Source organism: Lasioglossum baleicum, chromosome 13 (assembly GCF_051020765.1).
Source record: "Lasioglossum baleicum chromosome 13, iyLasBale1, whole genome shotgun sequence".
In the NCBI taxonomy this organism is placed as follows: Eukaryota; Metazoa; Arthropoda; class Insecta; order Hymenoptera; family Halictidae; genus Lasioglossum; species Lasioglossum baleicum.
In genome coordinates this window covers 8504219-8517695 of record NC_134941.1, presented here as the reverse complement: position 1 = coordinate 8517695, position 13477 = coordinate 8504219, and the positions used below count along the sequence as shown (strand labels likewise).

The following is a 13477-nucleotide window of genomic DNA, read 5'->3' as shown; positions in this document are numbered from 1 at the left end:
CGAGAGCTGTGGTAACACAATTCTTTCTTCAGAGATGTATTTAACAAAAATCGCCTTCCTCTTGCAGTACTTTTATGGCTACTGTTTTAAGCGCCAGTGAGTTGAATACAATTTTCTTTTTATACCAATGTTTGTGATGAACTGAAAGCTCTAATTTCAAAATGATTACCAAGCTTGGCAACAATTTCGTTCATTAAGAGCATTGTGTACAGGGTGTATAATAAGTAATAGTCATCCGTTCTAGGGGTAAATCTACACCTCTGGATCGGTGAACATTTGTAAGAGAAACTTGCAACTTGTTTTTTACATCAACACCTACGACGAACTTTTTATACACCCCGTACGTTGAGAGAACGTGCTTTTCGTTTGCGTTCGTGTGTGCTATGAGTCTTTCAGTATATTTACGAATAACTACTTAATTTTTACAATAGCCTCAGTATCAAAAAATCTATAATACAAAACAAAGCTTTGCTGATTTTAAGGTTTCGCGATGCCTAGAAAACTAAAACAATATCTCGATGATTTTACCAAAAATTTTATCATATCTTGCAATTACAATTTAAAAACCTCCAACTCTTTATTATGAAGAACCTAGCTGAAATTGTTGTAGACGATTAGTGAAGTATTAATTTTGCCAGATTGAAGTTGAACTATTTTATTTATAACATTGCGAAGCCTTAAGGGATTTATTTATAATTCAAAGTATTATAGACTAACGCTGTGTTATAAGGCAGCAACTTGAAACAATCTGAAATTCGTTGCATTGATTACACTATGTTGTTCATAAATGTGAAGGCATGGTTTTCTATCCTCGTACGTGTTGAGCATGCCACGATACGTCGATTTTCAATAAGAATTTATAACTCTTTGTGATTGTACCCGGTGATCATTATTAATTGGAGCAACGCGTCGTTAATCTTATAATCTAAATGCACATTAACGGAGCATTATAGTGGGTCTATATAACGATGATTAACAATTATCAAGTATCTAATCGGAAAAGCAATTTTTATACAATTCCTCTTTGTATTCGACGCCTAATATCTAAAATTACAAAATTTATTGGAAAAGTATTTATATACATATACCGTTCATTTTTGTCCTTCAACGCATCGTGAGAAGATGAGACAGCAAAATTGGTGCAATAAACGTATACATTTTTACCTAGGTGTGCGTAAGGTATATAAATAATCGAGGAGAACATTTAATTTTAATATACTCGTATACATGTACTAAGAAAGATCGATGATTTTTCGTATTTTTATTGGTCATTGACTTTCTCTACGTAAAATTAATCTCTTGGCGAGCACAACAGTTACGATAATCGAAAACCATGCTCGGTGAAAACGGAAACTAATTCGTGAAATCTTTAAATTCGTTTAAACAATTTCTGTCGACAAAGGAAATCGTTGCTTTTTGTCATTTGTCTGACGATGATGCGCACAATATCCCACCACGTATTAACGATCACTAGATTGCGGATTTTGTGCATTTATAAAATTCAAATATCGCATTATTTTCATCTTTTTGCAATTATTAAAAAAAGATCTATATAGGTCCTGCAGCTTGAAGATAGCGCAGACAATTTTGCATTAAAATCCGCATTCTAATAATTAAGATCCACATGTTTCTGTGTGGAGAACCGACAGTATAAAACGATTGAGCGATAATTAGAAGGCAGATCATGTGACAAGGGAAACCATCATTTCTTTTCTACCGATTCATCTTGATTTCTTGGATGAAAATTGCTTAAATTTTAATTCCTAGCCTTATAATACTTTATCGAGCTTTGAAAAACATTTTTATATTCTCTCGATCAGTATTGAACATTTAAATTCACTAACTTCAGATTAATGTTTGTATAATTTATTTTCTCCAGAACTTTGCTGAGACAGTTTATAAAAATATTATCAAGTTAGGTACCAACAAATGTACAATGCTTAACGAACTGTCTTCAGTATCCAAGAATCAAGAAATCGTCGGAAAGCTGAGCAAAATTCGTCACTATTTGTCATTGTTTCCGCTGATTTATAACATTAGAACTACCGAAAATCTTAGATTTTTAAAGAAGTACAGATTAATAACTTCGTTGACTTATTGCGTAAAAAAATCATTCCGGATCTTTTAATAAATCAGAAAGATTTCTTAATTAAATAGACTAAATGTTTCGGTGGCGCTCCGGTGTTAATTAACATTCCATTATCGCTTTCTGGTTTCGATATGCAGTATTATTGCGGTGTCACCTCGTTCTAGGCGCCTCTATAATCACATTAATTAAATAATGCATTGAAAAGAATGAATTAATTCGTCATCCTTGAACAACAGGTCAATCTACCGAACTTCGAAGATTTTTATAAAGCATAAAGATTGAATGAAAATATATAAACACTGCCAATAGCCGCAGATGAGACTAGACACGTCGTGGAAATTCCAAAATGGTGGCTGAGCGCGCTTACAACGAGGGAACGCCGCGTTTCACTCTTAGTATAGTGATTTCTGGGCGTGTGAAGCGTGGGACACGAATGATTTAGCGACTGGTTCGAAATTTTGTGATAAAAAGACTGCTTGAACAGGCGAGGAAGTTCGGATCGACGTGAAAAAGAGTTCGCGAGGATCGAATGAAGGAAAACAAAAAAGAGGGAAGAGGGGGTCCAGGACCTTCGACGACACACATACCACACACAGGACACGCACTTAAACGAACATGAAACATCCAAACATACACCACCGAACACATTGAGAAAACAACAACTTTTCGGATTATATAAATATATAAATATATAAATATGAGTATATAAATATACACGTATACATAAAAGAAAAAACGTACGAGATAAGGAGAGCAAGGTGGACCGTGGCGATTGTCGACAAGCAAAAAAAAACATATTGTTATTATTGTAAATGTGTCATATACAGGTAATAGCATGCCATACGAAGAAAAAAAACAGAGTGTGTGAGAAAGCGAGAGAGAGAAAGAGAGAGAGAGAGGAAGTCAGCGGAGAGAAACGAGTAAACAAATTCGAGAATACCTTCGATATTTCCATACCGATCACGGCGAGGTGGAATGTCGTCTTTCGCCGCGGGGACGATGAGAATGTTGACTGCGTTTATGGTCGCCTTGGCTGGGGGAGGGACTGGCCCAGTGGACAAGATCAGTGGATAAAAATTTACTTGAAAGCAAGACATTTTTTATTTTTTACCTTTCCACCGGAGTTGTTCATACATTTTGTGGAATTCAGAGAATTTAGAAACACTGTTGTACTATTTTCCAACTCGTTAAAATGATCTTAAAAACTATACTAAACGACAATGTAGCTCTTTTAGCTTGCAATTGATGTGACAAATTACTTTTCTTGTATACTAATGTTTCTCATACAATTATTCTAATATTTAAATATCATTTGTTGAATACTGAAATTCTTCATTGAATTTTTATTTTTAGCTGAAACGTTTAGATTGGATTGTGAACGTTCAAATTGTGTGATGTGAAATAATACAGTTAACAAACTGAATTGAAAATCAATTTTTAATCGATATTTGCCGGTACAACAATATTTAACCCTCGCGTACAGTCTTTTATATAATTTCTTTTGTGACCAATAGACTGCGGATCTTTATACATTTATGAAAAATTTGGTTCGGTGGAATACAAAACAGTAAAAGATTTTTAAAATGTAAAAATGTTATCTTGTTGCTTTTAACATAAAAAAGTCGTTAAGGGATGAAATCAATTTTTATGTCATTCCTGCTTCCCATAATCAATGGAAACAATTTTTATTTTGCATAAAGTTCCGCAGTCTAGTGATCACCATTTAATTCATCATTATAATTAGCCCAAGTGTAGTAATATTTAATTAAACTCACAAAACAATTACATCCCCATTCTCGCTTTCGATTACCATTAAAAAAATTCCCAATCAGATTAGAACAAACTAATTATAAAATTCCGAACGTACACTGCTGATGCCATAGTGTCAGTAGGTAAAATCGCGTGCAGAGGCGATTTTATGAAAAGCCAGTGGTCCTTCCCAAGCCGAGGCGTCGCCCAAAAGTGCTTAACGACGTTTAATCCGAAGGAGTCACCATCCGACGTAGAGATTGTGTTTGTTTGACGTACTCGTTTTTTGAGCAACTCGACTAGCTGAGAAACGTGTCGCACGGGTGACCCCGATAATCTGCATTGTCGACGCGTGACGAAACGATTTATATTGTACACGGAGGTCCTCTCGACGATTCGCTCTCGATCCGTCGTGTGAAAGGGATAACTGAGCATACAGACGAACAAACAAACAAAAAAAAGTAATGAAAGAGAGAGAGAGAGAGCGAAAGGGAGAGAACGATAGAGCGAGAGAGAAAAAGGGTGAAAGAGAGGGAGAGAGAGTAATAAGTAATAAATAATGATAAAGTGGTAAAAGCACGCACCAAAGAGAAAATAAATAAAAAAAAAACGAGTCGTAACGATGTCTTGTAAATAAACGTATGCGTCGAAAATGGACCAAGGACCTAAATAGTGCAGCTCGTGTAAAAATTGATATCCCGATCTCGCTATCATGTAGACGAGCTCGGATGGTAGGATCGTTAAGTAAAGCTACAATTTATCCTAACGTTGTTTAAAAGCGACGTGAGCTATCCTTGACGCGGTTCTGCGATCCTGGAGACCATAATCGTCGCGATCATCGAGATCGGCCTTCGAAGTAAAATCGATCGTGTGAGAGGAAGTTTGTAAATTCGTGTGAAGGACTGAGAATTTTTTAATTTGAGATATCGGTGATTGTAAAATGGAAATTTGGTAATTGTGCGATTTTTGGCTTGGACACGTGAGAGTTTCGAGACATACTCGAAAATTTGGACATTTAAGGGTTCAGAGATTTGAGAACTTGAGATTTGCAAAAGGAAATCTAAAAATTTTAAGGATTCAGACTTGTGTGAACTTGAAATTTGCAAAATAAAAATTTGAGAGCTTGAGAATGACAAAATTTGGGTATTTGGGGATCTAAAAATTTTTAAGATTCAGATCTGAGAACTTGAGAGTTTGTGAAGGCAAATTTAAGAGCTTGAGAATGATAAAATTTGGGAATTTGGGAATCTTAAGAGTTTGAGAAGTAGAGTTTCAAAATAAAAATTTGAGAGCTTTGAAAATTACGAAATTTGGGAGTTTGTGGATCTAAAAATTTTAAAGATTCAGTCTTGGGAACTCGAGGTTGTCTAAACGCAAATTTGAGAGCTCGAGAATTGAAAAATTTGGGAGTTTGGGGATCTAGAAATTTTTAAGATTCACACTTGAGAACTTGAGAGTTGCAAAATAAAAATTTGAGAGCTTGAGAATTACAAAATTTGGGAGTTTGTGGACCTAAAAATTAACAAGATTTAGATTTGAGAACCTGAAAGTTTCTTAACGCAAACTTGAGAGCTTGAGAATTACAAAATTTGAGAGTTTGGGAATCTTGAGAGACTGAGAACTAGAGTTCCAAAACAAAAATTTGGGAGCTTAGAAATACAAAATTTGGGAGTTTGAGGATCTAAAAATTGTCAAGATGCAAATTTGACAACATCAGAGTCTCTAAACACAAAGATTTGGAAATTAAAAAATTTTAAAGATTCAGATTTGCGAATTTGAGGTTGTCTAAACACAAATTTGAGAGCTCGAGAATTGCAAAATTTGGGAGTTTCGGGATCTAGAAATTTTTAAGATTCAGACTTTAGAACTTGAGAGTTGCAAAATAAAAATTTGAGAGCTTGAGAATTACAAAATTTGGGAGTTTATGGACCTAAAAATTAACAAGATTTAGATTTGAGAACCTGAAAGTTTCTTAACGCAAACTTGAGAGCTTGAGAATTACAAAATTTGAGAGTTTGGGAATCTTGAGAGACTGAGAACTAGAGTTCCAAAATAAAAATTTGGGAGCTTGAGAATTACAAAATGTGGAAGTATGGTATCTAAAGATTGGTAATTTTGAGAAGTCTGCAAAATTTTGCAAGTTTAGAATTTTGATCGATTTTCTCCGAAGCGTCGGCGATTGTCTGCAGCGATCATTGTCGGCCATAGATCCTGGATCAGCGTTAGGAGTCGATTCCGGAGACAGAGCGAATCCGTGCGAGAGCAAACTATTCTAATGACAGTCCTCGATCCCCTTTTATATATATACATACATACTTTAAGAAGATTCCACCACAGCCGCGCGGTATTATTTTTCTGTATCCCTGTATCTATAACGAGTGATATAAGCATTAAACGATGGACTTAAGGGTTATGAGTAATACGACTGTACTATTAACGATTATTATTATTACTTCGCCAGTTTTGTTTCCATCTAGTAATCGGGTAAGGTTTTCGATTACGATTATTATTACTGATCATAAACGATGCATTGTAATTGTCGCTGTTATATACAATACATACATACGTGCGTATAGGCATACAGTGTGTGTGCACGCGGGCAGACGCGAATGCGAGCACGCTTGGGCACATACGTATGCGTATATAAGTCTCTTGAACAACATATTAATTTAATAACAATAAAGAAAACGTGAAACTCAAATCCTCGATCTGGATTTCTTCTTTCCACTATAATAGTACACCCAAATCATTTAAAAAATCATTTTAAAAATCGCGCAAGAAAAATAATTAAAAATTGCGACTGTAAAAAATAATCGTACTGCAATAAACTTGGACTCATTTTAAAGCTTAAAGATTCTGCTTCGGCACCACTGTTCATTTTTCTCCAAGATATTTTTATATGATTTGGTAGATGAGAATCCGAAGACCTATTTTTCGTCCAAAATGTTATAAATTGAAACCTCTGTAGGAACATTAAAAAATTTTTCTCGTGAATGAATCTTCCACAGATTTGAAGATTAAAGCCTTCCTTTTACAACGACTCTTTAAAAATTTATCTACGATTTTTGCACCGTTTCATGCAGCAAAAACGAAGACCGAGTTCGGTGGTGTTTTTCCCTAAAGAAAATTGTCTAGGAAATTGGTATGATATGATTAGATAGGGGTATCCGCAGTCAATTTATGGGTAACAGATGCAAATGAAAAGAAAGACTTCATTTAGCAGACGTGAATGCGCTTTATTTCGATCGTGGAAAAGAACTGTTACAATCATTCTCGTGCTCACGTACGCATATATAAACTATATATGTCTTTTATTGGGACGTGTGGGCAGCCGCTTATACTTCGTAAGCAAAAAGCGAAGGAACGTTCAACCAGACACTCCAGTATTCTCACATGAACGTTTGATAATCAGTATGACATAATGATTACACACTCGAGAAGTATGAAAAATAGATCGTGTCCATTAATATGTTTAAAGTGAACTATTCTCCAGCTAGAGGATGAAATCTAGAAGATGCGGAAACACTATAATTAGCAAACGTTCATCATCAACATTGTTAATTAAAAAAATCTAACAAACTCGAATAGAGATGTGTTCAATAAAAATATGTGTATAATAAAAGGCAATGGTGGCAAAAATTTGCATTTTGTGAACTGTATTATATATAATAAGTACATTTCCTTTAAGTTCCTCAGCAGGAAAACGAGATTCTCAAAATGAAAAATCAAAAATTCCTTTTGACTATCTTGTACGTAGTATCATCTACAAATTTTTGCTATGTTCTCTCGAAGAAGCGTCAAAGAATATTTGTCAACAGTACACTTTAGATTATGCAAAATTGTAGTCTTTTATACAGATAAGTTTGCTTATTGCAGGAACTAGAATCTATTCAATTAAATAGACATTCAATTATTTTTCGAAAATGCGACAAAATTGGCACCACTCACATTTTTGCGAACTCAACTTGGTCGACTAGAATTGTTATTATTAATTAGTAGACTGCGTATCTTTATGCTAAATAAAAAATGTTTGCATTGATTCCAAGACACAGAATTTAAATAAAAATTGACCCGATACGCTGATGTGTTTAAATCTTTTTAATATGTCCACTGCTTTAAATTGTGCCTACCCATTTTTGTCATAAATGCATAAAAACCGCAGTCTATTAATTAGACTACAGATGCTTACACGTGTTGATACATCTGAGAGATATTTGATAAATTAATATTTGGCGTATTAAAGTTAGCACAAGCATCTGCAATCTACTTATAATACGTAAATATTCATAAATTATTTTTCTTCGACGGAGTGGTGAGCAAAAACAATTTCATCGGACATAGATCACCATAAGTTTGACTAGACTCGGAAATATACGTGTTAATCCTTTGCAGTCTATTTTGCCAGAAAGTCCTAGAATTTTATCCAGAACATTTTATAAACAATAGAATATAGAATTGAACTCGCATACTTGAATTTTTCGTAATTTATTACTGGACAGCGAATTTGTGACGAAAGTAAGTGAAATTTAAAACAGTGAACAGATCAAAAGAATTTAAGAATTAATTCACTAAATTTTTATTTGGCTCTCATTTTACAAATGAATTTAGACTGCAAAGAGTTAACGACACTGCATAACCACGTTAAACTTTTATTATAAAATACTTTCCTCAGAAAACGATGCACCGTAGATATGAGTTTGACTAGAATCATAAGTGTAAATCGTAAACCTATTAGATATCTCGATAGTTTGGTTCATAGTATTTGCTTCCTCGTGAAGGAACTAAATCTCTGTCTTAATCATAACGATGTTGTACTATTGATGTTTGATATCAAGATCGACTAGAGTTTTATATAATAGTAGTCACTTCGATCCTGATAAGGTCTTTTATTTAAGCGATCTACCTCGTCGAACATTATTTTATTATTTTATTAGAGAACGCAAACAAATGTTTGTCTTTTCGATCCAAGCAGCTTAACACTAAACCTACAACGAGGGGTCGAATGACCCATTTTAGATTTTTTATTTGACAATTATTGAAATTTTAAAGGTGTTTTCATGGAATTTATTGAATATATTTTTTGACTGCAGTATATATACAGTAAAGTCGCGTTTACTGTCCAACAGCCTGGGTTCTGCACGAACAGTGATCGCATACCGACATTATTTTTTAATGACGGCGTCTACCGTGCCGAGAGTTCAAAAGAAAGCCGAACGTAGAGAAGGACAGCATGACAGTGAAGTGGGTAGGCACTGGACAGTGATCGCGTAGCCGATCGCGAACAGTAAACGCGACTCTACTGTAATAGTAAAAATCGCACAAAATATAAGCAAATTTAATCTCGTTATTTTGATATTACTATACACATCAGTCACTTCTGATGGTCGGTAGGTTCAGTGTTAAGAATAGAGCTTTTATTTACGTCACCGCCCACTTTAGCAGACTGGAGAAGTGGGGGGACGGGATCAATGGGCTCGCAGGCAGAGTTGGGCAAAAATTTTATTGGAATAAAAATTTCGAACAAAGTGGATTTTTTCCAAGTGGATTTCTCAAACCCACTTTATTCGAAATTGTTGTTTAAATAAAATCTTTGCCCAACTCTGCTCGCAGACCGTGAGTTGGACAGGCCGTCTGCCTCGTCGAATCGCAACAATTTTCAGTAAAAAGACATTTCCGAGTTGCACAAACACTTTTTTGTCTTTCAGACCCAAATAGCTTAATTTTCCATTTTATCGTCATCTCATTAAAAAGTTTGGAAATCTTATAAATAAATTTTTAAGTAATTCTAGTTCCACAGTAACGGGAAACTAGAACGCATGATTAAACTATTAGACCTTATCAGGACGAAGCAACTCGGCGTTTCGGCACCGAATATCTTTTCGGGATAATCTTATTTCAGGAAATTGGCAATAAGTCCCAGTCAAAGGATATTTCTCCACGAATCTTAGGACAGTTCACCATCCCACTTCCTCTAAAGTGTAAATTAACCGAGTTCCGAACTTGTGTGCCTGGCTCGCATGTATTCGAGTACTGGGTTTCATCTTCATCGCGCCGAAACTGTTCCCCAACTCGAAACAATATACGAGGGACGCGAATATTAATTATTCGGTAATTTCCTTAAATCCTATTTCGCATCGTAGAAAATGGCGTCGGTATCGAGCATCGGGGGCAGATCCAATCTCGCGGACCCCAATGCATGTGAATTAGACTGTGGATGTTTTGATTGAGTGGAGATTGTCGTGGATAATTTCAGTGAAACCAGAATTCTAACTAGACTGCAGGTTTTGGTGCAAAATAAAAATGGTGTGCATTAATTGTAAAATACTTTTTACACTAATCTCTTCTTCTTAATGATTTCTTCATGTTAAATAAAAAAAATCTGCAGTTTAATTACAACAATTTGATGTTTCACAACTTGAAGTTTAAGTGCAACACTAATTTTGTTAATTTTGAACGCATCGTGAATGCTTCAACATCCGCAGCCTAATAAAGTTAACGAGACAACGGAGCAACAATTATACAAACGATTTTTACGCGAGATTGTTAATTTCTTATAAATCTAGCATTTAGTGTAGGAGTTTTTAAGTATTATACTTTCTCGTGGAGTGTTCTCAAGCTATTTTTAACCAGCAGCTCCAGCTTGCTTGAGCTATACAGAACTTTTGTTGAAAATTTCGTATATTTGTCTTAACGTATTTATATTTTACTATGTTTTTGGGAAGGTAGAAAGAACGGGCTTGATAATTTTTCTGATTCTTCTAAGCAATCTATCTCGATTGAATCTGTAACAATTCAATACTGTAGTAACAATGTGAACCATTCTTTTGATTATTTATGAGGACATTAAAATTCTTTGCTATAGTATTGCATACGTAGTGATTTTGAGTCCTTCGAAGACATGTACAGTGTCTGCTTCGATTGTTGATTTAATTGTTAACCAATGAATTTTTATATATTTATTGTATTCTTTATAGAGAATTTTGCATAGTCAGAACAAAGTAATTTTTCGAGATAATCAGAATGGTCCCCGATCAAATAGTACACTCTAAATTTCGGCAATCTGATGTAGAAAAATAGCATTTGTCAGAGGATTTTTGATTATTTCGAGTATTTTGTGATAGTGTCAATAATGATTTGCAACGGGGTCGCTATATAGTATATATAGTTGTCAATTATTTTAGAGAAATACTATGGTATTGTAACGAACAGCTGAACCACTTGGGGGTGAGTGAGGAGTCTTAGTGCACTCGCATTCGCTATTATAGCAATGTAACAACGAATCCTCATAAAAGACCCTATTGTTGCTAACTGCATTTTAATTATTGCGATCTTGATAAATCACATTAACTATTATATAATACATATTCAAGTAGAATTTAAATACAAAAGAAATTTGAAACCCTTCAAAACTGTTTTTTCCATTTTTATCGAATAAAAACCTGAATTAGATTTATCAAAAAGAAAAAATCAAAAAAGCAGACAGCAAGGCAAAGTGAAATTAATTTTCTGTACAAATTAAAATCCAGATTAGTACCGAAACGAAATGGCTTTCGGAAAATGGCCACCGCAATAAAACACAAGTATCAATTTTTCTTGTACGTAAAAAGGTATGTTAAAACGGTAACATAGCCCTTTAAATAAATGACCAAGGTTTCGAAATGGTGAAACGTCCCGAAGTTCTGCCGAAAAAAAGGTGAAACCACGAAGGCCAGTGCACCGACGTCCAGTTTCTTACCTAACGATCACAAAAACCGTGTAGCACACATAAGCGATCGAGCTGAACAGGCTCGAATGATTGAATTGTCCTGTTCGGGCGCGGCGGCGTCTTGCAACGATTGTCTCTCAGCACGTACGGCTCGTATGTACATGTCTTTTCTTCGTGTTTCCTTCGTCGTGGTGCGTTGCGAATCACGTGCGAGGGTCTCTGGCCTCGGCCGGCACACGCGAGGCTCTCTGCTCCGGGCGCGAATTAACGGAAAAAGGGAGATAGGAGAATCAACGACCGATGATGGTCGGCTCGTCCGCCATCGCGATCTCCTCTGTCGGCGCTTTGTCCCGCTTCCTCTTCCGCGAAAACAGCATGAACGCGCATCCTGCCAGCAAGTTGCACAGGAACACCGCCCAGGCCAGGATCAACGAGAAATCGTACCTCATGACTGCGCCTTTAGGGAACGTGGCGAACACGTGTTTGCTCTCGAACTCGATCGACGACAGCAGCACTTGGATCACCACCATGTTGCACGCGGCTGAAACATTAGGCGCTTTGTCATTTAAGGGGGTAGACTCGTTTTTCCGGGATTGCAAGGGTGCGGAATGCGCCTTCTCATTTCTCGATAATGCAAAGATGGGGTTTTTCAGTAGTCAAAAACGCTAGAGTAAAAGATCAGGCCGCGATCGCCCTCAAAAATCCTATTTTTACGTTTACGAGGCGTAATTTGTATTGTTCGCCAGCGTAATTTGCATTGTTCGGAAGCATACAGCTGCGCGTGTAGCTATTTTCATAAAGCTGCGACTCGTAAATGTAAAAATAGGACTTAAGAGACCACAAATAGCGATATTCTCTCCAAGAATCTCTAAGAATTCTCTAACTGTCGCGGCAACCTCTACCGTAACTGTTGTACCCCCACCGATGGGGGACCCTTCTTGGAACCAGTCAAGTGGTGAACGCGCTGACCGAGTAGAGGAGGGATCCAGTATCGGTGAGACTTACACTACTGCACTTTTATTTATTTTTATGAAACTTTTACCATATGAACTTTATCGGAATGCTTAGCAATAATTTTATTACTGTTATCATTGCTGTTTCGAGAGATCTATTGTAAAATGCAATGCATTAACCCTTTGCACTCAGTTGTTCTCTCTGAGGCACCATTAAAAATTGCTGTATCATTACTCAAAATATTGTTTACATTATTAAATATATCGGTATCTAATCAATTACTAAACATTTAGGTATTGTGTAAGGTATTATACGAATTTCGTATCCATAAAATTTCAAAAATCATACGAAATGGAAATATTTTAGATCAGAAGCAATGTTTAATTTTCCAGTTGAAAAAGCTCCGAGTGCAAAGGGTTAATAATATTTATAGTCATGTAACTTTCCCAGAAAAATTGTAGCAAATTAATTATGGTCTTCAACAAATTGCAGCACGAAGATAAGGTCAATGTACTCGAATAAACAATCTCCATATTTGACAAAGAAAGAATAAAATGATCGTGCATTATCAACATTGACATAATACAGCAATTCCGACGTGCGTAATCACAATAGAGGGTAGCCTGTAGTTAATTTGCCAGTTAATTGATCATTTATACAGATGGTTCGAACTATGTACCTCCATTACTCGAACTATATCTATGTATAAGCATCATTTACGAAAGTTGCAGCAACGCTGGTCAGAAGGTTAATCGGAAGATAATTACCGCTAATGAAATGTATCCCACCAGCCAGTCGTTTGAACATGTATCGTGGATTGCGGAACGTGTAGATCGAGAAACAGAAGCTCATTATCATCACGAACAGGCTGATTATTGCGAATGACACCTGGGTCCTCGAGTAATCTGCAAATGGTCGGAATATGTCAGTTCGCCTGATTAATCGATCGCCAAGATTACTCAATCCATAATTAACAACTC

General features: G+C 35.8%; 1 protein-coding gene across 2 annotated transcripts in view; it reads right to left on the bottom strand.

The window, feature by feature from the left end:
* Window positions 1–7030: 7030 nt before the first annotated feature.
* LOC143214748 (uncharacterized) overlaps window positions 7031–13477 on the bottom strand; it is a 43079-nt gene continuing 36632 nt past the window's right edge. The window contains exons 5-7 of one of the 2 annotated variants that reach the window (XR_013010201.1): window positions 13265–13402; window positions 11574–12084; window positions 7031–10620 (exon numbers count right to left, since the gene is read on the bottom strand). Coding sequence is in view for 1 of the 2 variants with exons in the window: in XM_076436116.1 (XP_076292231.1) it covers window positions 11834–12084; window positions 13265–13402 (389 nt within the window). In the remaining variant the exon portion in view is untranslated. Of the gene's footprint in view, window positions 12085–13264; window positions 13403–13477 lie in introns of both variants that reach the window. The other variant, XM_076436116.1, reaches the window with a different exon arrangement.